Below are 25121 nucleotides of genomic sequence, written 5' to 3' on the forward strand. Positions count from 1 at the left end.
GCATGCGCCCTCGGTAAAGACATCACCTGTACCACTGGTCCATTGGGCCATATTACTGCCCACAAACCTGGGCAACTATTGGCGATCGACGTAGTGGGACCCTTACCCCCGAAATCAGGCTATAGGTATGTGAATTTGTTCGTCGACACATACTCCAAATTCGTCGTAGACTGCTCCGCAAAGGAACATTATGCTGTTGAAGCGCCTGATGCCCTGATTCGGCACGTATTCCCATACTTTGGCATCCCACAAGTGATCCACTCAGATAACGCACCCGAGTTCATCAGTAAGATCTGGGAGGAGCTAGCCCATATATTCGGCTATAACATCTCCCACTCGTCCCCTTACTGGCCCCAAGGAAATACCATATGCGAGCGAAGCCATCGTACACTGATGAATCAACTCCGGACCTGGATAGAAGCCACCAAAGATGACGACTGGCCCGCCCATGTAAAAATCGTACAATGGGGCATCAACTCCTGCCCCCGAGAAGACGGAATTTCACCGTACGAACGAGTGTTTGGGGAAAACATCCCTCCTCCTGCCCTTATGGCAACATTTGCAACCCCCCACTCCAACCCCCACATCAGACCCATTACACCATCTCAAACGTCGGCTAACCCACCTCCAAAACAACCTGGACCTCCGCCCCGACGCCGCCTCCAACCCTTACAAGCCAGGCAACTCTGTTATGATAGCGCAGCTCCCCACTCCCCACAAGCTTGCGCCGCGCTTCACGTGGCCACACACCACCATTTGCGTCCCTAACCTCTATCAGGTGATCGTCGGGTACCACGGCACTCCCCGCACTCTCTGAAACTGGCATGTGCACTCTTTTTGCACTCCTGCCCCCACCGCCTTAGCCCCGCACCCAGTCCCACCCACTACCCCCGCACCACTTCCCTCCAACTCCTATGATTGCTACATCTCCCCCTCGCTGTCTCTCTCCCTCCCCTTCCCCCGCCGCCTCCACCTTACCTTCCATCACGCCGCATCGCACCTCACCTGACAGCCCACCGATACCACCAACTCCCTGCTGCTTCCCCACCTCCTCACCACCTGCCACTTCCTCTCCCACACCCAGCCCCACATGTCCCGCCCACACCCCCTCTGTCCACCACACCCCTGCCCCAGCCGTCGCCCACCACTGTCACCACATCTCCCAGTCTACCACCCACACATGCCCTGCCCGCCCTGTTCCCCACCCCCAACTCCACCTGCAACGCCCACATCCCCACGACGCCACCACTCCCTCACCCTACACCCCGCTCCCCGTGCCATGCCGCCCACACTCCTACCACCCCACAGCCCCCCTCTCGTGCCCCAAGCACCTCACGCACTCGCCGAAAATGCACACCCCCATCGCTGCCCATGCCCACCCTTAAAACAACCACCACACGCTCCGGCCGCCTCTCCCGCCCACCCACCCAATAAACCCACTCTCCCATCTCGCCCGCCTCACCGCAAAATCACACCTCTACCCCTGCCCTAAATCATCTCACACTCATGATACACCAGGCACAAATCCCGACCACCTACACTCCCCAGAGACACCACGCCGCGTTACCCCGACACAAAACCCTGTCTCCAGCGTTCAATACAGCTCTGCACAGGGGATAACACCTAGCACCATGAGGATTTGACGAGCCGTATGGATGCTGCCCTTTAGACAGAAACATCCAGTCCGAGGACCTCACCACCTCCTACAACTCCTCCACCGACTCATTCACCCTCTTCATCACCTGTGACAAGCAGCTAGACGAGAACTCAGCCACCACGGCCTGGCAAGCCCTCCTTCAACACCTACAGCCAGTCTACCACACCTACAACACCAAGTTTACCACCTCCAGTCACAGGGATGTGACTTTTTCCCAGCACACGGTGGTAAAATGCAGTATAGTGCCACAGGGGGCGACCTAACACCCCCAGAAGGAGCTCACAGAGAAGTACCGACAGCACGCTGGGACTCAGGGCGACGACGACATAAGTCCGCCCAGGCCGCGTGCCCCCATGACCCGGAACTCACCTGCCGCCACCATAGCAGGAATACGAGACTACCTTCCGGGCAAGCCTTCCCCAACCAACACTGGGGTGGAGCTGTTACTCCAGCTCCAGTCAGCACCCCTGAGACAGCCGGTAGCCACTCAACCCTCCTGAAGAAGACGGCCTGTAGCCGCTCTGAGGGAAAACAGGAGACGGCCTGTAGCCGCTCTGAAGGTGCCTTTCTCGAGATGGCCTGTAGCCGCTCTGAAGGTGCCTTTCTCAAGACGGCCTGTAGCCGCTCTGAAGGTGTCTTTCTCGAGACGGCCTGTAGCCGCTCTGAAGGTGCCTTTCTCAAGACAGCCTGTAGCCGCTCTGAAGGTGCCTTTCTCGAGATGGCCTGTAGCCGCTCCGAAGGTGCCTTTCTCGAGACAGCCTGTAGGTGCTCTGAGGGAAATCAGGAGACGGCCTATAGCCGCTCCCGCCTTTGTCAGGAGATGGCCTGTAGCTGCTCTGAAGATGCCCTTTACGAGACGGCCTGTAACCGTTCAACCCTCCTGAAGGAGATGGCCCGTAGACGCTCTGAGGGAAATCAGGAGACGGCCTGTAACTGCTCCCACCTTCATCAGGAGACGGCCTGTAGCTGCTCCCGCCTTCATCAGGAGACGGCCTGTAGCCGCTCTGAAAGTGCCAGTTCTGAGACGGTCTGTAGCCGCTCAACCCTCCTGAAGGAGACAGCCTGTAGCCGCTCTAGGGGATATCAGGAGACGGCCTGTAACTGCTCCCGCCTTCATCAGGAGATGGCCTGTAGCCGCTCCAAAGGTGCCCCCGGGTCAGCTCATAGCCTCCCCCAGGCCACGGCCTGTAGCCGTGCATCTAGAAGGCCACGGCCAGTAGCCGGGCCTTAGCGATGGCCTGTAGCCACGCCTCTAAAAGGCCACGGCCAGTAGCCGGGCCCTACGGCAGGAGACGGCCTGTAGCCACTCCTCCGTCAGGTGCTAACTCCTGTTCACTGACCTATGACTCAGAGGGGGCCCCCAGCCTGGAAGAGTACTGGAGAGGCCCTGTGACCTCCACCGGGCTCTTCTCCCTGCAGTTGGATCCAGAGAGGACCCACCTGACAGACCCCGACGTAGGCCGAAGCCGCAGCCCTCTCTTGACGTCGTCTCCAAACATCGGGGACCACAGCCCTCGGGACCGCCAGACCGCCCCCAGGACCCCTGGGCAGGACCTCCCTACACCCAGACGCCGGAGACCTTCGTCCTCCGTCATGCACCTGAGCGAAAAGTTCAGGCAGTTATTCAGCCCCAGCCCTGAGGGACGTACTCCTGCCCCAAGCCCTGAAAGTGCAGGGTCCTTCGCCACCTGCAGCCCCGGATGAGAGAGGACGCCTCTACGAGAGAGGATGCCCCTACACGTGACCCCGTGGCCTCTGAGCACAGAGGGCCCCAGTGTGGTACCCAGTCCCATCAGTAGAGGAGAATGGGCCACTTCTGCCACCCCTGTATCAGACCGCCACGACGCCCACACCCGAAAGGAGTGACAGTGAAAGCACAGTGTATGTAACTTAGTGACATGAAGGCAGAGCAGTGAATTAACCCTATAAAGATAGTCAGTGTAAGAAGACACCAGTGACAATATAAAAGTGGTGGAGTGAATAAATACAGCAGTGAAACCATGAACACGGCCAAACAGTGAAATACGGGTCGATTACAGTGAATACGCTACCATCTCGTAATGCAGTATCACACTAAGATCAAATTCAGACCCCAGTGTTAAAGTAATAAATTACCACCATTGAAATAGTGCCACCTACCCCTCAAATACCTAACCTGGACTTCCTCCAATAATAATATATGAACCTCTGCCCTAAGTGCTATTCACCCTACCCGACCCTGACCTCAGTAGTATCCTGCATGATACTAATAACCCATATCTAGGCCGAAGAATTATAATTGTCTAGTGTATCTGTATTCGTGGCATCTACTCATTCCCCTGTAGAATTTAGTAATACACATGTAAGGTTGTTGCCTTAAGTTTTTGTGCCCTGCCTCTCTCCTATTTGTCTAAGCTCCAGTCTAGAAAGAGAACCCAGCTACACACTAGGCGTTACAGGGACAGGAAGCCGACCCTAAAACACCTAGCATTACACCAACATGCTCGCATGCGTCAACCTTAGTCACCTAATGGCGGCTCTCCATGATGCTCGATCTCTGGCAGTTTCTCTATTTAGTCCCTTAACCCTGATGTAACACTCAATGACCTTGTCCCAGGTCTTTTTTGGTCTTCCTCTCACCACCCTACCCCCACATTAACACGTCTCATTTTCTGCACCCAATTATCATCCCCCATCCTCTCCACATACCCAAACCATCTCAATCTACCTCTCCTCATCACAACACCAATATATTCCAGTACCATCCTACCTCCCAGCTTTTCCATCGTAAACCTAGCCCCCTCAGGCCTTGCACTCAAGGATGCACTGCACATCCACCTAATCACTCCATTTCTGTACATCTGAAGATGCAAGTATCCTCTTCCTTTGCTGCCATGGTCTCACTACCATACAGCATTATACTCCTAACATGCCGCATACAAAGATCCCTTAGCATGGAGGGAGAACCCTCTCAATGTCAGGAGAGGCAACAGCTCCCTGAGCTTCTCCCAACCACTCCTCTTTCTAGCCACAGAGCTAGCTCCAGCCCCACCTCTAGTGCATAAAATCTCCCAAATAACAAAACTCTTCCACACAAAAGACTCACCAGCAAGTTCAATCCATTCATGTCCGGCAATATCCACATGCTCTCCCCAACACACCGCACACATGAAATCAGCATTATCTTGCAGTCTCCCTCTAATACCACTACATCTCTTATGCACTCATCACAAACACTGCACAAGATGAAATTACTTCCTATACGTCCTCTCGCACATGGCCAATCTCCCTCTTCTTTGACAGTACTGCCCCAACCCCTAGATACAATCACTTTTGTTTTATCTGCATTTACTCTTAAGGGGAGTGGACGCCAGCAGGGACTGATTTTCGACTGACAAAGGCATTTTGCGCGTTACCCCATAAAATAGCTCTGAGTATCACTCGTTCTCTGTAAAAATTTGACTACCATAAGACAGTTCTTTCCCCTTCAAAAAAAAATTATTTTTAAAATCCAATTTTGAGGTCACTTCCCTGAAGATATCTCCATTTTCTATGCAATGTATAATATGACCATTATTTTTCAGCAAAAATTGTCATACATCTGGCAATGGGAGTGTGAGTGTGTGGAAGGTGGCAGCGAGGTGGGAAATGCTAGAGATGATATGACACTGGGAAGGGTGAGACGTGCCAGCCTTGGTCTCAACCTGTTCTCAATCTGCACTAATCTTGGCCATTTCTCATCGTTTTGCACATTTTTTGAAGATGGGGCTACCATCTAAGAAGCTACTGCAACGTCAGAAAGCAGCAGAGAAGAGTTTGACGCTATTTTGAGAGAAAAATGTGTTGGAAGCTGCAATTCTTTCTCCAGCATGGCCACTTCCCCTCTCACCTGCCCCCCCCCCCACCTCACCTAACGACCCTCAACCGTAGTTCTTTTTCTCCAACTTAGTCTTCTCCAAAACCCTCTACCTCTTCATAACCATCCCTAATCCTAACTCATAAAATAAAAAAAAGTACCCATGTTGTTTCTAATCGTATACAGTAGACACTGCAAGTCAACAGAAAACGAGTGATATCTCGGAACTAAACTTATTGTCCTTTGGAGTGATGTAACTGTTAGTTTTGAACATAAAATAAAAAGCAAAATACCTACAAAAATAGGAAGGAAAGGAGAACATTTTGTGCATATATATTTTTTCAGAGACTGACAAACATGACTGTAATGATTTTCTGAACATACAAAAAGGGAGTAAAATTTGAGATAAATACATACGCTTTTGAGAATTTTTTTGTTCAGAAATGGTAAAGAATATGAAAAAACTTTAAGGACAATTTCTTAATGAAGGTTTTATTTGTAAAACTACCAAATATCATAAAGATCAGATGAACACACTTCCCCTGGTTTCCCATTTCTTGCGTCTCTCTCTCTCTCTCTCTCTCTTTTTTTTATATGTATTATGCATACATTATTTTTTTCTGTAAAAATTAATCGACCAACTTTACTCAGACTTTGGGATGTTATTGCACATATCAAGTAACAAAACATAAAAAAAAAAAATCTGACAAATATAAGAAAAAGAAATGTACCTTCATAAGTAACAACTGTCTGTTCCCCTTAAGCTCTTGTGCCCCACATCCTCTCTCCACTTCCTAAATGATGAATGATGATGAATAATGGTATTATGATTACAATGACTTTGGTGATAATGAATGTTCATAGTGACAATAAAATTGAGTTTGTAAGCATGTGTGGGTATGAAAGTGGAGTGTATATCTGTTTTAGTTCCTGAGATATACGTTTAAACGTCGCCAGACTTTGGAGGCATTTTTCTCTTTTTCTCTCTCTCTCCCTTTTTTTTTTTTTTTTTTTTTTTTTTTTTTTTTTTTTTTATGGCAGCTGGGACATTATGATAGTGCCTCAGTGCCTCAGTAATTTGTGCCACCTGCTGTACACAATTATATATGAAAAAGTGGGTGAAAAAGCAATGTAAAGAAAGTTTCCACACTATTTTCCTATTCCTATATAAGGTACGGTAGTCACATCACAGAACAGTACAGTATAGTACTTACATAGTGTGGTCTCATGTCTAGTGCAGCCATCTTCGATGGGTCACACTCCTGTATGCTCTGTATGTTCATCTTCACCACATACTCAAACCTGTAAACAACAAACATGATACTGTACTTGTTCGATTCATATGACTAAAATATTCAAAGACAGTATACAGACAGAATAGGAGGAAGGAGGGGAGGCATGTGTACATGGAGAATATAAAGAAAAAAGGCATGCATGTGTACAGAGACACAATGAGGAAGGAAGGAATGCATGTAAAACACACACCTCCGCTGCCATCGGACCACCCACCCCGCTGCCAAGCCGCAGCCCCACCATCACCCCAGGAGGACACCACGGCGGGCCAGGTCAGTGTGAGACTGACCCAGAGAGAGAAGGGCGCCGGGGCTCCCCTACCTTGAGTCCCTCTTCCGCTCAACCGACCCAACAACAACCACGCAGGAAGAAGAGACGACCCTGCGAGCAGAGCAGCCTTCACCAGGTTCTGGGTGGGACTGCTCCAGATACAGTCCCCCAAAACACCGTGGTAACGGCCATTGTACGTGCCGGGGAGGGAGCGGCCACAGTACGCCCCTCAGTTGTTTCCCCCTGTAGCGACACCACAACGGCCATTGTACGTGTGGGGGATGGAGTGGCCACTGTACGCCCTTCAGCTACAGCCACATCTGGAGACAGCCTCGGAGCGTCAGCTATTGAGCGCGCTCCGACTGGCAAAGGAAGGAGAAGTGGAGCCGCGACAATGGCCACTGTACATGTTGTGGAGGGAGCAGCCACTGTACGCCCCTCATCCACTTCCTCCTCCTCCTAAAGGAGTAACACCGCGGTAACGGCCACTGTATGTGCCGGGGAAGGAGCGGCAACTGTACACCCTTCAGTTACTTCCCGTTGGGCAGGCAGAGCCGCCGTCATGGTCACTGTACGTACCGGGGAGGGAGCGGCCACTGTATGCCCATCATCTGCCTCTTCCTCCTTCGAGAGCAGCGCTGCCACAACGGCCACTGTACATGTGGGGGAAGGAGCGGCCACTGTATGCCTTTTATCCATGGTTCCTGGGGTTCTCCCGGAGGAAAAGGTTCCTTGCGCGGCTGGCTCTCCGCCTCTCGGCTATGTGGGACGCCCTTCTCTCTCTCCCTCCAGGTGTGGTTCCCCGGAGGTGCTGCCGTTCCAAGAGTGGTGGGGTGGTCCTGTCCCGGTCCTGCAACCTATCCCTGGACGACACCGGCCCCTGACGGACGCCCGGCAGAAGAGGAGGCGCAGTTCACTCCTGACGGCACCCTGCTCTTTAGGCGGCCGCAGCACCTGGACCCCCAGGGCCAGCCAGCAGGCCCCAGAGCAGGGCTGCTTGGGCCCCACTCCCCCACGGCCCTCTGCCCGGAGTAAGAGGCGGCAGGCCCGTCTCCTGAAGTTGTTTGGCCCCAGCCCCGAGGGCCACCTATCAGGTCGAGGCCCCCAGACAGGAGGGCCTTCCTGCACCCCACCGACGAGGCCCCAGCATGAGGGCCACCTATCAGGTTGAGGCCCTCAGACGGGAGGGCCTTCCTGCAACCCCTTGCGAAGCAGGCCCAGGCACCGCCGCCCCTGCGGGTGGTCCATTGCCTCCTGCAGAAGGGCTTCCCAGTAGGGCCGGGTCCACTCCCATGCCCAGGCACCATCTCTATTAGCCCAGGAACCAAGGGCATAGTGGTGACTTCAGTGCATCTCCTACGTCGCGCCTAAGTCTAAGCCACAGAGACGGGAGTGAAAGCAACAGTGGAACAGTGAGGGCAATAGCATAAAGTGACACACAGATACGTGCATGCCCAGGCAGACAGTAAGGGTTAGTAAGCACGGACATTAAGACGATCGGATATAAGGAAACAATGTGTCTATACCAGTGGCGCGCCGAGAGGAAACAAAACCAGTGAAATAGTGTCGCCATGGCTATGTGACTCGTGCCATAACAAGTGTATAGTAATATTAACCAACCTGACCCTTTATTCCATCCACCCATAGTACATCCGGTCCAGAATATTAAATGACAATTATACCCCCTGGGGGTAGGGGGGTTTTCAAGAATACTCCCCCAGTATCCCTGCTTGTCGTAAAAGGCGACTAAAAGGGTTGGCGGAGGGTTAGTGCCCCTCCCCGGAAAACAACTAACTAAAAAAACAAACAAGAAGCCTCGGACAAGGACTGACCAAACGTTGACGACCCAGGACCGGACAAAGGACTTGGTAATGTGTACATGGAATGTAAGAGGAGCGAATGATGAGGTGAAAGAGAGAGAGATTGTCCAGGTGCTTGAGGATGCGAAAGTGGATGTATGTGGAATAACTGAAACAAAATGGAGAGGAGAAAGTGTGAGAGAATGGGAGTATGGATGGGGTATATGTGCAGGAGTAGATGAGAATGAGAGGGCAAAGGAAGGAGTGTGTATAGTTGTGAGTAAAAGATGGAAGAAGAGCATAAGACAGTATGGATCAGTTGGGTCAAGGATTGTGTGGGTAAAGTTGAAAGTTGGAATACAAATGTGGCGATTGTGTGTGTGTATGCGCCAACGCAAGATCGTGCTAGAAGAGTGAGAGAAGAGTTCTGGACAAATGTGGAAGTGTGCATGGAAAAGTTTGGAAGGAATGAGAGAGTGTTTTTGATCGGTGATATGAATGGTAAAGTTGGTAATGTGAAGGTGGATGGAATAGTTGGTGAGTGGGGTGTGCCTGCTGAGATAGATGAGAATGGGAGTGCGTTAGTGGACATCTGTGCTGGGAGGGGTTGGTAATAGCCAATACCCTCTTCAGGCATAAAATGATCCACAGGTATACATGGCGAGTGATGAGAAGGGTGGGTGGTGAACTGAATGAAAGGAAGGCAATGATTGATTATGTGTGTGTGGATGAAAGGATGCGAAGATGTATATTGGATGCAAGAGTTTATAGAGGTTGGGGGAGTGGCCTTTCTGACCACTACTTGGTGGTGGCCAGAATTAGGATGCAAGTAAGATGGAGGAATAGAAGAAGGGAAAGACGAGAGGAAGGAGTAGTTGCAAGGAGAGTGGAAAGGTTACAAGAGGATGAGAAAAAGGCAGAGTATAAGAGAGAAGTGGAGGAACGATTGGGCAAATATGAATTGGAGCAGATGGGAGGACGTGGAAGGTGTGTGTAAGATATTTACAGAAGAAATATGTGCAGCATGTGATGTGGTGTGTGGAAGGAAGAGAAGACGGAGGGGTGCAAGGAACAGCGTGGTGGACTGAAGAGGTGAAACAGGCTGTGGCACAAAAGAAGAAAGCATACAATGAATGGATGAGAAATAGGGGCGTGGAAGAAGTTGAGAGGCAGAAGAGAGAGTTATATGTGGAAAGGAAGAGAGAGGTGAAAAGATTAGTAAGAGAGTAAGAAGAGAGTGGATGAGAATTTGGAAGGAATTTGAGTGTAACGAGGAGGGACAGTAAGAAAATGTTCTGGAAAGAGGTGAAAAGAGTAAGACAGGGTGGAAGTGAAGTTAGCAGGGGAGTGAAAGATAAACATGGTAGATTACTAGTGGAGAAAGGAGAAAAGTGAACAGATGGAGAGAACACTTTAAGGAATTGTTGAACGTAGAGGATGGAAGTAATGCGAGTATAAGTGGCTGGGGAATGGCTGGGAGAAGGAGGGAGGTGAGAAGACAGGTAGAAATCAGTAGGATAGAGGTTGTGGAAGCAATGAAGAAAGTTAAATCGGGAAAGCCCCAGGAATTGATGGAGTGTGGTGAGATGCTGAAGCATGGGGGAGAGATAGTAGTAGAATGGATGTGGAAGATGTGCAGATTGGCCTGGGAGGAAGGTAGAGTCCCGGAGGATTGGAAGTCGGGTATAATTATTCCCTTGTACAAAGGAAAGGGGGGAAAAAGAAGTGTGTGGTAATCATAGGGGCATTTGTCTTCTTAGTATAATAGGAAAAGTGTATGGTAGGATACTTATAGACAGAGTTAGAGAAAGAACAGAGAAATTAGTTGGAGAAGAACAGGGAGGCTTTAGGAAGGAAGAGGTTGTGTAGATCAGATATTCATTCTTAGATCTTTAGTGGAAAAGTTTCTAGAGAAGGGAAAGAAGTTGTATGCGGCTTTCATGGATTTGGAGAAAGCATATGACAGGGTGGATAGACAAGGATTGTGGAAAGTGTTAAGAATATATGGAGTAGATGGGAAGTTGTTGAATGCTGTGAAGAGTATGTATGATGGTGCTAAGGCTGCAGTGCGTGTGGATGGTGAACTAAGTGAATTTTTCTCTTTGAAAGTTGGGTTGAAACAGGGATGTGTCATGTCTCCATGGTTGTTCAATCTGTACATGGATGGGGTAATAAAAGAGGTACAAGGTAGGGTAGTGGATGTTGGAGTGGCCCTGGTGAGAGAGGATAGTGTTTGGAAACTCCCTGTACTGTTGTTTGCAGATGATACTGTGTTGTTGAGTGAAGATGAAGGGGAGCTGCAAGGCTTGGTGGATGAGTTTGAGAGAGTGTGTAAGAAACGGAACCTAAAGGTGAATGTAGGGAAGAGTAAAGTGATGGTCTTTGAGAGGTGAAGTCAGTGAATGTATAGCGAGGTTGGATGGTGAGGAATTGGAAAATGTGAGTACGTTTAAGTATTTGGGTAGTGTGATGAGTAAGGATGGAGGTTTGGAGGGTGAAGTGCTTGAAAGGGTACAGCAGGGAAGAAAGGTTGCTGGTTCCTTGAAAGCAGTGATAAGAAACAGGGAAGTGAGCATGGAAGTAAAAAAGTTACTACATGACAGTATTGTGATACCAACTCTAACGTACGGAAGTGAAGCTTGGACGTTGTTGGAAGGACACAAGTCAAGAGTGAGAGCAGTGGAAATGAGTTATTTAAGAGGAGCTTGTGGAGTCACGTGGAGAGACAGGCTGACGAATGAGGATATAAAGGAGCGTTGTGGTGTTGATGTGGATGTGATAGGAAGCGTTGTGAGGAACACACTGAGGTGGTTTGGCCATGTGGAGAGGATGGAGGGTGAAAGACTGACGAAGAGAGTGTATGTGAGTGAGGTGGAGGGTGGAAGAGGGAGGGGGAGACCGAGGATGAGATGGAGGGATGGGGTGGAGAGGTATATGAGAGAGGGGGGTGTGAGTTGGGAGCAGGGTAGTGAAATGGCGGGGGACAGGGCGACTTGGAGGCGATTTGTTTGTGGCCACCCCAAACGGGATTGAGGCGTCTGGCAATAGATAGATAGATATAATACTTGTGTTGTACTCTAGTGACTAGCAATCTGTGTATATCTGAATATCACCATACTCTGCCCTTGACATCCTTGTGTATTTGTATACGTTTTGTATTGGGAAGCCAACTCTGTTATCCTGTCTATTCCATATCCAGTGTCTCTTTGTTCTTATATTGTAAGGTGTGTTGAGCTAAGACAATAGATGTGTTACATGGACTGCTGAGTTTTTATGCCCTGTTCCTTTGTGGGTGCTTTACTTCCGGTCTGGAAAGAGGACACCGCTCAGTCGCGAGCGTTTTTAGGACGAGAGGTCAAACTAAAAACACCCCGCATAACAGCATGTGTACAGAGACAATATGAGGAAGGATGAGATGAACGTGTATAGGGAGAATATGAGGCCGGATGGAAGGAAGGCATGCCAGTGTACAGAGAGAAAAGAAGGATGGAAGAGATGCCTGTGTATAGGGAGAATACAAACAAAGAAGGGGTGCAAGTGTACAGAGAGTAAACACGGATGGGGGTTGCATATGTACAGGGAGAATCCGAGGAAGGAAGGGAGGCATGTGCACAGGGAAAATACAAGGAAGGAAGGAAGGAAGGAAGGGATCAAAGTATACAGGGAGAATAGAAGGATGGAAGAGATGTAGGCGTATAAGGTGAAAACAGTATGGGGAAGGAAGGGAGGCACATGTACAGGGAGAATATGAGGGATGGAAGGAGGGCATGTGTACTGAGAGAATATGAGGAAGGTAGGGAGGCATGTGTACACAGAGAATACAAAGAAAGAAGAGGTGCAAATGAAGAGAGAGAAAATGAGGATGGAAGGGATGCATGTGTACAGGGAGAATACGAGGAAGGAGAGATGCATGTGTACAGTAAGAATATGGGGAAGGAAGGGAGGATGGAAGGGATGTATATTGTTGTTGTTATTATTTTTTTTAATGTATCCCATCCATGCAAAGGCTTCAGGGCCTATCCCCAAGGTCCAGTAGTCCTCCTACATACCACACACCTCCACATGTTATCACTTTGGCGCTAACACCCACCGTTCACATTGAATACACACTAGAACTATCTCATACAGGACTTGTGTACTGGTATTATCGGGGATATTTTTACAACATGTCGGCGGGTCTTCTGGTAGATCAGTAAGTCGTCTTTATGAAATTCAAATCCTTAAACTGTTCCCTGCCCCAGCAAAGATTCGAACCCAGGTCAATTAGGACTGCAGGCCACCTCCCTACTGATTCAGCCACAGCCTACAAAGAGAAATCAAGGAAGACAGGAGGGGATGCATGTGTACAAAAAGAATACAAGGAAGGAAGGGATGCATGTGTACAGAGTGAAAAGGAGGAAGGAAGGAATACATGTGTATGGGGAGAATAAGATGAAGGAAGGAAGAGATGTACATGTGCAGAAGGAATACAAGGTAGGAAGAGATGCATTTGTATAAAGAGTATGCAAGGAAGGAGGGGATGCATGCTAAGCATGATGTGTCCAGATTTAGGATTATCTTTGGTGGATATTCTTCCCAATTTGAATTGCTGGAACCACTTGTGACACAGCGTATGGCTCAAACACTCCTACCCATAAGCCTGTTGCAACATTTGAAAATTATACATAACAGCTTTTCCAACCGAAACAGAATTTCATGCAACGATATTGCTCTTTAAGACCCTTCATTGTTCAACTTGCAATAAATCGCCAAGTGCACTAAACACATGATCACTTATGCACATGTACCTCTATGACTAAGTGACATGGCGTAATGTGGCTGGAGTTAGACTAAAGCTCAAAGTCGCTGCTACACAGCATTCCCATTGCGATCAAGCTAAATTGGCTAGTTGGTGTGCTAATTAAAAAGTTTGGTTTCTTTATGGACAATGCTTGTATTGTAGTCTGGCAATACCTGGAACAGAATACTGGCTTTGTCCTAACCAAGAAGCTTTAATGGTACAGTACTAACATTAAGGCTCCTATGATTCCCTCTCAAATGAATAAGATCATTTGACGTTAGCTGGAATACAATACCAGAATTTTCATAACTAGAAGAAGGGTTACAGCCAAAATGAACACTGTTACAGGCGTAGTTACCCCAGTAGCGAATGGGTGAAACAGAAATGTGTGATAACGTACTCTCAACCCTCGGCTATCGCTCCCAATTGGTCCTGCTATGGCTGCGCTATAGCCGAAACTGTGATAGCCGAACTGAAGAACTTATGGAAATAATTCTAATTGGTGTCATGACCTCAATCTTTACCCCTAAGACACCCATTTTGTACCACATATTAACATACAATAGTCCAAAAATGAGCATTTTTTATGATGTGATCATGATTCTTATAAATACCCCTCACAGTTGATTCACTGATGTTATATTTCTTCTCCACACTTCGCTTGGTCTCTCCATTGTCTATAAGTTTCACATTTCCAGTTTATCCGCATAACTTAGGTTCTTCCTTTTCTTTTATTTCCCTGCCAGGTGCCGCAGCATTATGTTGGGTGATGGTAGTGGGACAGGGAGGGGGTACTTTGGCCATGGTCATATCATTAAAAAGGTTATTGTTCTTGCTGTCACTGTTCACGGTCTGAGGGTGCGCACTTGAATGGTTTGGTGGGCAGGAGCCTCGGTCGGGTGGCCAATCAGCGCTTGGCTGCCGCTGATGTCACACGACTTATCACCGAGTGAAGCTTTTGTTGGCTGGGCGGAGCACCGGAGCCCGGCCTTCTTGAAAATTTCGAGCATTTCTGGTGCGTGATAGCGGGCATTTAGCGCATGATAAAGGTTATTTGGGTAGTTTTTTATATAGGCGTGATAGCGAGATACGCTATAGCGGAACCCGTGATAGCCGAGGGTTGAGTGTAATGAGACAAGCGGATCATCAAGAACAGTAAATCTTTTCTTATCGGTTTTCCAGGCTGTAAGGGGTGACCCTTGTCCCCACCGTGTTTACTTAATGGTCAACTGGACTGATAACACACCAGATGTTTTTCTCAAAAACTGCACAGGAATTCCTCTTGCCCTTGAAATACTGGGTGTGACAATGTGGGACGAGCAAAGTAGGGATGTTTAATATTTAGAAGCCTACATGGCGCTTTCGTCACATTCTTGATGGCACACAAATGGTTCTGTGTGGAGTGTAAGAAGCCTCCATTGGTAGCAGATGCCTCTATAGTTGCTGAGTGGGAGAAGATTATTTTTAAGACAGCCTTTTTATTTTTTTTTTTTTTACGTGTCCAACTCTGGGCAAAGGCTTCAGAGCCTATTTCTCAGGGGCAGTGACCTATCCCAAGGCCCAGTAGTCCTCCTACACCTCCACATGTCACCACTTCGGCGCTAACACCCACCATCCATATTGAATACATGCTAGGGCTGTCTCATACAGGACTGGCGTATTGGTATTAGCGGGGGTGTTTTTATGACATGTCGGCGGGTCACCTGGTAGATCAGGAAAGTCTGCTTTTAGGAAATTCAAATCCTTAAACTGTTCCCTGCCCCAGCCGGGATTCGATCCTGGGTCCATTAGGACCGCAGGCCGCCTCTCTACCGATTCAGCCACCGCCTCCCCCTAGTGGTTAATTAGCTGAGAAAGGCGGAGTAAGTAAGCTGAGAAAGGCAGAGTAAGTCTGCTTTATAAGCTCAGGGAAACTGTGAAGACACACATTTTGTCTCATTTTTTTGTACACATATTCCTGTACATTTTGTCTCACGTTTTGTCATTTTACACATTTACTGTCACATTACACTTTTGTCACATTGTGTTGCACTTTTCCCCAACATTACTCAATATGTGACTTTGATTACAAAACACACTGTTTGTGCACCATTTCCCACTTTTGGTTCACTCCTCCATTTACACTAGTGTGTGAATTATATCTGGATTAAACCTTCACAGTGTCCACGTTTCCTCGAACTTTGTGAGCACTTAGCCTCCACTGTGTGTGTTCTGGTTAGGTAACAAACAACTTGTTTAATATTTGTATTCTGAGGCCTATATGAATCCTCCTTTTGTAAAACAAACCCTGGTTTCATCTTTGGTTGTGTATGTTATTGTGTACAGTAAAGTTAAGTTAGTTTTCTTGCAAGCTTTACCTTATCCCTTTTGGTGATTGATTAAGGGTTAAGAGTGCACTGTAATATACACCCCCACACCAATGTGGCCACCTCCTGGCCAGGATAGCTCTGTGACATAATATTGGCAACCTTGGTCCCATACACAGTGCTTCCTCTTAACTATAATCAGTAATCATGGCCCTAATGAATGACAGTGATGTGAAAGCATTTTATGATTCTAAGCCTTCCCCAACCAGAGTGAAAACACTCAAAAAACACGAGCTCATATTGCTTGCCCAGGCCTTACAGTTGAGATTTCCTGCCTCAGTCACTAAGTTACCTGATTTAATACTGGACACCATGTTTGAGCAAAGTGAGTCCTCCATAGCTAGTTCTGAGCCATTTGATACTGCACAAGGTGTTGATCCTGAGCCTTTGGCATCGGAGATACCTGGCCCTAGTGATTTTTCTGCTCATGATACTGGTGAGAAAGTGCAACATGAGTTAGCCACAATTAAGCTGAGGGAACTAGAAGTGCAAAAATGAGAGAACAAGAATGGAATGCCAAAACGAAGGAAATAGAATTACAGGCTCAAATGAGACAAAAGGAAATGGATCATGAATTCAGACTGAAGCACCCTGATAGTTTACCTAGAGCTGGTAGTACATCTGCCAAGGAATCTTTTGATGTTGCTAGGAACATTAAGCTAGTACCTCCCTTTGATCAGCATGACGTCAATAAGTACTTCCATATGTTTGAAAAGGTGGCAGGTCGTCTCTCGTGGCCAAAGGACCCTTGGACAGTAATGCTGCAGAGTGTTTTGAAAGGAAAGGCTCAAGAGGCTTATATTTCTTTATCTGTTGATCAAAGTTCTAACTATGTGTCACGGGGTTTTTAAAATAAATGCTTATATTATTTAATTGATAATAATATTCAATAATATTGCAGAGCAGAGACAATGATTGTCTTGCTAAATCAAGCAACGATTACTTTACGCTGGCTTGTTTCGCACGATTCTCTAAGAACGAGAATTTATAAACTTTCTCAACAGTACACAGCACAGACTAATCACTCAATTGCTGTTCATTAGTACTGTTAGCCTCTGGAGAAAGTTTCTTCACCCCTGACAATAAATAACTAATATTAATAATATCAGGTTCTTGCTGATGCTTAACTCCTAGGTGGCACAACGGATTTTAAGCTTAATACACAAGACTGGCCTAAGTACCAGTTATGAATAGGAAACGTTTATGCAAGCTAGGAGCTACATGGAAAATAAGCTTAATTGTGGAGAAATGAAACAAGAGTTTACATTACATTAAGCTCAAGAAAAAGAAGTTAAATTTATTGATTACAAAAATAAATTTAACGTTGCATTTCAAATCATATTAATGAGATCGCACTCACTCACTCACACAAGAGCTAAATTCTTACGCCTAGGAAAACACCTTAATTAAACTCTTAAGTCTAGGAAAACGAAAAGAAATACTAGTCGATGAATGCTGTGTATCACCCAATTCAAGGGTGGGAGCATTGGGGAGCTGTACTAGTGGAGCTTGGGTGCTAGCTGACCTCTCCTCTCACACTTCTGGAGCACAGGACCTCTCTCCGTCACAACAAACACTCGACTCAGTAAGTCATGGGAAAAAAAGGGGAGCAGTAGGCCGCATTTTTTAACGGTTGAGTGAGCGAAACGCGCCCAAAACAAATCGCTCAGCGGAAGCGCTAATGTCTCACACAAAGACGATCACGTATGACACTGAAAAATTGATTTGACAAAGCTTCCGTCCAAATGAGTGGTTAACTGAACGATACACAGTGAGTTTTCCACTAATAGTTCGTGGCTTCTCACAAAAGGGAAATGTCGCGAATTTGATTCGTGACACTATGATTGTTTAAAAGATGCCATTCTCAAAGCATATGAACTCGTGCCAGAGGCATATGGGCTTAAATTTAGATCCACCTTGAAACAGAAAGGTCAGACTCATGTGGAAATTGCTAGAGTACTCACAGACTTATTTGATCAATGGTTGCATTCTGAGAAAGTTGATGATTTCTGTAAACTTAAAGAATTAACGATCTTGGAGAACTTCACTGGTAAGGTAGATAGGGATGTGGCTACATACCTAGTGGGGAAAGATTTAGATATCCTAGCTGAGCCTGCTGTTGTAGCAGATAACTCATAAGCATGAATGTAAGCCTCAGTTATTTGTTAAGGGTAGGAGAGTGAACCAACCAGTTTTTGTGAACCCTTCTTCTGATAAAGGCAAGTTAATGTCAAGTGACACTAGTGGGAATGCTGCAACCCCAGAGCATGTTAGTTCTACAAAAGTGAGGACAGTGTTGTCAGAGGGTCAAGAAAAAGTGTCAGGTTTTGCCAGTATTGCCAGAAAACGGGGCACTTGGAGCACTGGTGCTGGAAAAAACGAGGGAAAAGCTCCTCTGTAAAACCTGTTTCTATGGTAAACTCTTGGGGATCTTTTGACACCAACAGAGAGCAGCCACCCACAGATACTGTTAGCGGTAGTCAGACACAACCCCAGCAGGTGTATATTGGTGATAAGGCCAGAGTGCAACAGTCAGTGGTGGATAGACGGACTCCTGTAGAGCCATTGTTAGACACTAGTAAGACTGGGGCAATGCAGCCGTCAGGTTCAAGTGACAGTGGTAATAAGACTCCATCAGAATGTCCTCCCCCAAGCAGTACTCAAAGTGACTCCTCCCCAGGTCATTTGCTTGCTAACTTAATTTGTAAGGGGTTAGTTTCAGTTGAGAGAAAAGGTGGTAAGGAAGTCACTATACTTAGAGACATAGGAGCTTCACAGTCACTAATGTTGAAGGGGATTGTTGATGTAGCTGACCCTAATGAATGTGTCTTGTTGCAGGGTACAGCTGAGTTTGTATCTGTTCCCCTGGTTGAGGTGAAGCTCCAGTCAGAGTTAGTTACTGGTTCAGTGCGTGTGGGTGTTGTTGACCAGCTTCCCGTACAAGGGGTCACTTTCCTTTTGGGTAATGACCTGGCGGGAGGACAGGTGAGTGCTGTTCCCTGCGTGTCAGACTCTCCCCTGAGTGAGGATAGGACTAAAGAGTTGGAAGATACATGTCCTAAATTGTTTCCTGCACGTGCTGTTACTAGAGCTATGACGGCAAAAGCCAGCCATGACAATGTTGACAGTAATGGCACTGGCAATGCCGATGATGATACTGGGCTTGGTGACACCTTTTTTGCCCAGTTAAATGACTAAGAGGTTGATGATTCTCCCCAGACTGATGCAAGTGCAAAGTTAGCTGATATGCAAAGATCTGATCCAGAGATTGCCACTTTAATTGACTCAGCAGTTAGGGAAGATGAATGTGAGTCTGAACTGACAGAGTGTTATTATTTAAGGCCAAATAACGTGTTAATGAGAAGATGGAGACCTCGTAGTGTTGCTCATGATAATGAGTGGGAGACTGTACATCAGGGGGTGCTTCGAAGACCCTATAGGCAAAAAATTATGTCCATTGCTCATGACTCTTCTTTAGCAGGTCACTTAGGGGTGAGGAAGACTCTCTCCCGCATCTGGCAGCATTATTACTGGCCTGGAATCCGTCAAGATGTCTCCCGGTTCTTTAGGTCATGTCACACCTGCCAGGTTGTCGGTAAGATCAATAAGCCTATCCCTGCAGCTCCTTTGATTCCTCTACCTGTGTTTGGGGCCCCATTCACTAGAGTCCTTGTGGACATACTTGGCCCTTTGTCTAAAACCTCTTCAGGCCACCAGTACATCCTCACAATGTTAGACATGGCCACTAGATATCCTGAAGCCATTCCCTTGAGAAATATATCAGTTAAATTGGTTGTAAAGGAGATGCTAACCTTCTTTACCCGTTTTGGTCTCCTTCAGGAAGTGCAGTCGGATCAAGGCAGTAATTCTAATTCCAAACTGTTCAGGCAAACCCTTAAGGAGTTTGGAATCTCACAGATCACTTCCTCAGCAAATCATCCTCAGAGTCAGGGTGCATTAGAGAGGTATCACCAAACTTTGAAGAGTATGCTTAGAAAACTATGTGTTGATGAAAAGGAATGGGACTAGTGTTTGCCTTTCCTACTTTTTGCAACCAGAGAGGCACCGCGCTAGTCCTTGGGCTACTCCCCATTTCAGTTAATCTTTGGCCATGAAGTAAGAGGTCCTCTTAAACTCCTAAAAGAACAATGGGCCAAGGATGATGACCAAATTAACTGGCTAGACTATGTGTCAAAATTTAAAGAAAGACTGGCCTATAGTATGGAAGTAGCCAGGCCACACTTGGAGTCATCTCAGGAGAAGATGAAAAGATGGTATGACCACTGTAAGAAAGTTAAGCACAGAGTGTTTCACCCAGTTCAAGTTCTTGTCTTGCTTCCCATTCATGGTCAGCCTCTGCAGGCAAGTTTTGCAGGTCCTTATATAGTGGAAAAGAGGGTAGGAGAAGTAAACTATGTCATTTTAACCCCAGACTGGAGAAAGGAACGAAGATTGTGCCATGCAAATATGTTGAAGGAGTACCACAGGCGAGACGTGGACCTCCCCACTGCTGCATGCATGGTGTCAGCTGTCGAGTTTGAGGACCTCCCTAGTGCTGCATGCATGGTGTCGGCTGTTGAGTTGGTGAACAACGAGGGCTGCCCTTTGACTTTGGACCAGATGACCAGTTGGAGAGAAAACCAGGAAGCTTGGAGTACACTGACTGATAAACTCTCCCACTTGACTACAGGGCAGTGTGCTGAGCTTGTTCCCCTTCTCAGGATGTTCTCTGATGTCTTCCGGGACATCCCAGGAGGGACGGAAGTGGCACAGCACGACATGGACGTTGGAGATGCCAGCCCTGTAAAGCAGTCCCCCTATCGGGCTAGTCCTCAGAAGCAGACCATCATTCAAGATGAACTGAACTACATGTTGCAGGAGGGGTTAATTGAGTCCTGTCAAAGTGAGTGGTGCTCCCCGGTCATAGTGGTTCCAAAACCCAATGGGACACATCGCTTTTGTATTGATTATTGTAAAGTCATCTTCCTTACCAAGACTGATGATTGTGTGGACGCGATAGGCAGTGCTAAGGTTATCACAAAATTAGATTTGATGAAGGGATATTGACAAGTCCCACTCACAGAAAGGGCCCAAGAAATTTCCTGTTTTGTGGTCGGTGGCAGGACTTATAAACGTAAGGTCATGCCCTATGGTATGAAGAATGCTTCTGCCACCTTCCAAAGGCTGATGAATGATCTCACCAAGGATGTTGAGAATTGTGTTACTTACACTGATGATGATGTTATTGCTAGCAACACCTGGGAACAACACTTGAGCCAACTAGATGCCTTGCTGCAGAGACTGTCCTCTGCTAATTTAATGCTTAATTTAACTAAATGTAAATTTGTGAGGGCTCGAGTGCAGTACCTAGGTTATATGGTCAGTTTAGGCTAAGACAGGCCACCTGATGTTAAATTTCAGGCCATAGTCAATTCCCCCCAATCCAAAAAAAAAAGAGTTGCAATGATTCTTGGGTATGGTACGGTACTACAGACATTTTGTCCTGAACTTCTCTAATCATGTAGCTCCCCTCACTGATTTGTAAAGAAGTCCAGTATGGGTGGAAGCCAGAATGTGAGGAAGCCTATTCTAAAGTCAAAGCCATCCTGTCAAGTCACCCAGTGCTTCAAGCTCTGAATTTTGATAAACCCTTTAAATTAGCTGTTGATGCCAGTGGCCTACGATCCGGCGCAGTTTTGCTTCACGATAAAGATCAAGGCTTTGAGATGCCTGTGTGCTATTTTAGTAAAAAATTCAATAAGGCCCAGAGAAATTATTCAACTATTGAGAAAGAACTCCTTGCACTCATACTTGCCCTTCAACACTTCTCTGTGTATGCTGGTCAAGGGTCAGGTGACGTTGCAGTGCACACTGATCACCACCCTCTGAAATTTTTGTCCTGATTTAAGGACAAAAATCTTAGATTAACCCACTGGGCCCTATTTTTGCAAGAATACTCCCTTGATGTGAGACATGTAAAAGGTGTTAGTAATGTTCTAGCAGATTACCTGTCCAGAACTTAGATTGCACAGTATCCAGAAATTTCCCAAGGGGAAATTTCTTCTCTCAGGAAGGGAGGTGTTACTGATGGACAGTGGGGCACCAATTTTCGCGCCTAATTGGGTCCAAAAATAATGTGCGAAAGTGGAATTAGCGAAAGTTGGGGCATTGTCTTTATGGCAAAAAGCCTAATTGGTTCCCGGTTATCCTAAAGTAACATCAGATTTTCATTTTCACTTGCAATACAGTACATCAAATCACTATTGTACATTGCATTGTGAGATACAAACAATAAAAACTGTACAGTACACATTATATGAGGAGAAACATACCACAGAGACCAGGTTGAGGTGTTTATTGGATGTTGGGGGTAAGTATCCGAGGCGCGTGACGGGCTTATTTAGCCACGCCAGACGTATTGGCGCCACCTCTTGCTGCCTCGCTACCACTCTCTCTCTCTGCCTCCTCAGATGCAACTTGATGCAATGTTGATGGGATGTTAAATATACGGCAGATTTCACTGTTTTTTGCGCCCTTGTCCATGTGCTCAACTATCTTCCTTTTCATTTCATTATTATACTGCCGTTTCTTCACTCCAACACGATACTCTCTTTTAGCCTTGGCCTTTCCTCCCGACTTTGAATGTCCCGGCCAGTTTTTATCACCACCACTGCCTCCCGGCCCTCCCCCCACACCACCAGGCTCTCCCCCCACACCACCAGGCCCTTTCCCCACACTACCAGGTATAGTAGAGGCCATTGAACCATGAGAATCCAACACAATGGAGCTAGCACGCTTGTACACAATGGCGGGAATGGGTGGACAGAGTGCTGACATGACGTCATTCAAGATGGCGGTGGGTTGCGGGCGGGCGGTGCAGGAAATTCAAAGTTCAAAATATTGTCCCAAACCCAAAATTTGTGTGCGAAAATCAATTTTTTTCAAGCGAAAGTGGAAGTTAGGGAATATTTGGTGCATGCCGCGAAAGTGGATTCCGCGAATCCTGCTGTAGCGAAAGTTGGTGCACTACTGTAGTTACCCCAGCAGCGAATGAGTGAAATAGAAATATGTGATAACGTAATGAGAAAGGCGGGTCATCAAGAACAGTAAATCTTTTCTTATCGGTTTTGCAGGCTGTAAGGGGTGACCCTCGTCCCCAGCCGTGTTTACTTAATGGTCAACTGGACTGATAACACACCAGACGTTTTTCTCAAAAACTGCACAGGAATTCCTCTTGTCCTTGAAATACTAGGTGTGACATAATGTGGGAGGAGCAAAGTAGGGGATGTTGGCCAATTAGAAGCCTAAATGGTGCTTTCGTCACATTCTTGATGGCACGCAAATGGTTCTGTGTGGAGTGTAAGAAGCCTCCATTGGTAGCAGATGCCTCTATAGTTGCTGAGTGGCAGATTATTTTTAAGACAACCTAGTGGTTAATTAGCTGAGAAAGGCAGAGTAAGTCTGCTTTATAAGCTCAGGGAAACTGTGAAGACACACATTTTGTCTCATTTTTTTGTACACATATTCCTGTACATTTTGTCTCACGTTTTGTCATTTTACACATTTACTGTCACATTACACTTTTGTCACATTGTTTTGCACTTTTCCCCAACATTACTCAATATGTGACTTTGATTACAAAACACACTGTTTGTGCACCATTTCCCACTTTTGGTTCACTCCTCCATTTACACTAGTGTGTGAATTATATCTGGATTAAACCTTCACAGTGTCCACGTTTCCTCGAGCTTTGTGAGTACTTAGCCTCCACTGAGTGCGTTCTGATAAGGTAAGAAATAACTTGTTTTATATTTGTATTCTGAGGCCTATATGAATCCACCTTTTGTAAAATGAACTCTGCTTTCATCTTTGGTTGTGTATGTTATTGTGTACAGCAAAGTTAAGTTAGTTTTCTTCCAAGCTTTACCTTATCCTTTTTGGTGATTAATTAAGGGTTAAGAGTGCACCGTAATATACACCCCCATAAAAAAGGGGAACTTGTCACAAAGACCTACTATAGCATATGTGGAATGGGTCCTGAACTTTGTTTAATTTCTTTTATAAAGGCTCCAACATGCCGTTCGATCTCTGGCAGCCTCCCTAATTAGTCCTTTAGCCCCAAGGCAACACTCTAAGACCTAGTTATGGGTCTATTTCGGTCTGCCTCTCACAATCCTACCCTCAATGTTCACACCTCTAACCTTCTGCACCCAGGTGTCACCTATCCTCTCAAAATGCCCAAACTATCTCAATCTACTCCTCCTCACCACAAAAATAATACATTCAAGTCCCATCTTTCCTCTCAACTCTTCAATCACAATCCTAACCCTGCAAGCCTCCTATTTGACGACACACTACTCATTCATCTCAATACTGTCATTTCTGTACAGCTGAGCCTACAAATATCCTCTTCCTTTATTGCCCACGTCTCACTACCATACAGCATTACACTCTGAGCACATTGCATACAAGAATCCCCTAGCATAGAGGGAGTGATCGCTCATTGTCGGAGGAAGTACCATAACAGATTCCTGAGGTTCAATCAATCCTTACTCTAGCCCTACCTCCAGCAAATAACATGTCCCAAAATTAAGAAAACTCTTCCACACACTCATGAGACTCTCCAGCAACATCAATCCCATCGTGCCTCTCGATCTGCATATGCTATACCTGACACATCTTACACATGAAATAATAATAATAATAATAATTGTTTCCTTTTTAAAGGCTCCAACATGCTTACATGCGTCGGCCTTGGTCTCCTAATGGCGGCTCTCCATGCTGCATGATCCATTGCAGCCTCCCTGTTCAGTCCCTTAACCCCGAGGTCACACTTAATGACCTCGTCCCATGTCTTTCTCAGTCTACCCCTCATGACCCCACCCCCAATATTAACACTTCTCACCTTCCTCACCCAATTATCATCCCCCATCCTCTCCACACGTCCAAACCATCTCAATCTGTCTCTCCTCATCACAACACCAATACACTCCAGTCCCATCCTACCCCTCAACTCTTCCATCGTAAACCCAACCCCCCCAGACCTTGCACACAGGGACGCACTACACATCCACCTAATCATTGTCATTTCTGTATGTCTGAGCTGGCGAATATCCTCCTC

The 25121-nt window shown here is 46.7% G+C and overlaps 1 protein-coding gene across 3 annotated transcripts in view; it reads right to left on the minus strand.

The window, feature by feature from the left end:
- The window catches only part of Vps52 (vacuolar protein sorting 52), a 275681-nt gene that overhangs the window by 24486 nt on the left and 226074 nt on the right, over positions 1 to 25121 (minus strand). For all 3 annotated transcript variants that reach the window (XM_080285720.1, XM_080285718.1, XM_080285719.1), the window contains exon 11: positions 6707 to 6794. In XM_080285720.1, the coding sequence (XP_080141846.1) occupies positions 6707 to 6794 (88 nt within the window). The remainder of the gene's footprint in view (positions 1 to 6706; positions 6795 to 25121) is intronic.

The sequence above is a fragment of the Coenobita brevimanus genome, chromosome 107, assembly GCF_032717465.1.
Source record: "Coenobita brevimanus isolate Jiangsu-jjx chromosome 107, ASM3271746v2, whole genome shotgun sequence".
In the NCBI taxonomy this organism is placed as follows: Eukaryota; Metazoa; Arthropoda; class Malacostraca; order Decapoda; family Coenobitidae; genus Coenobita; species Coenobita brevimanus.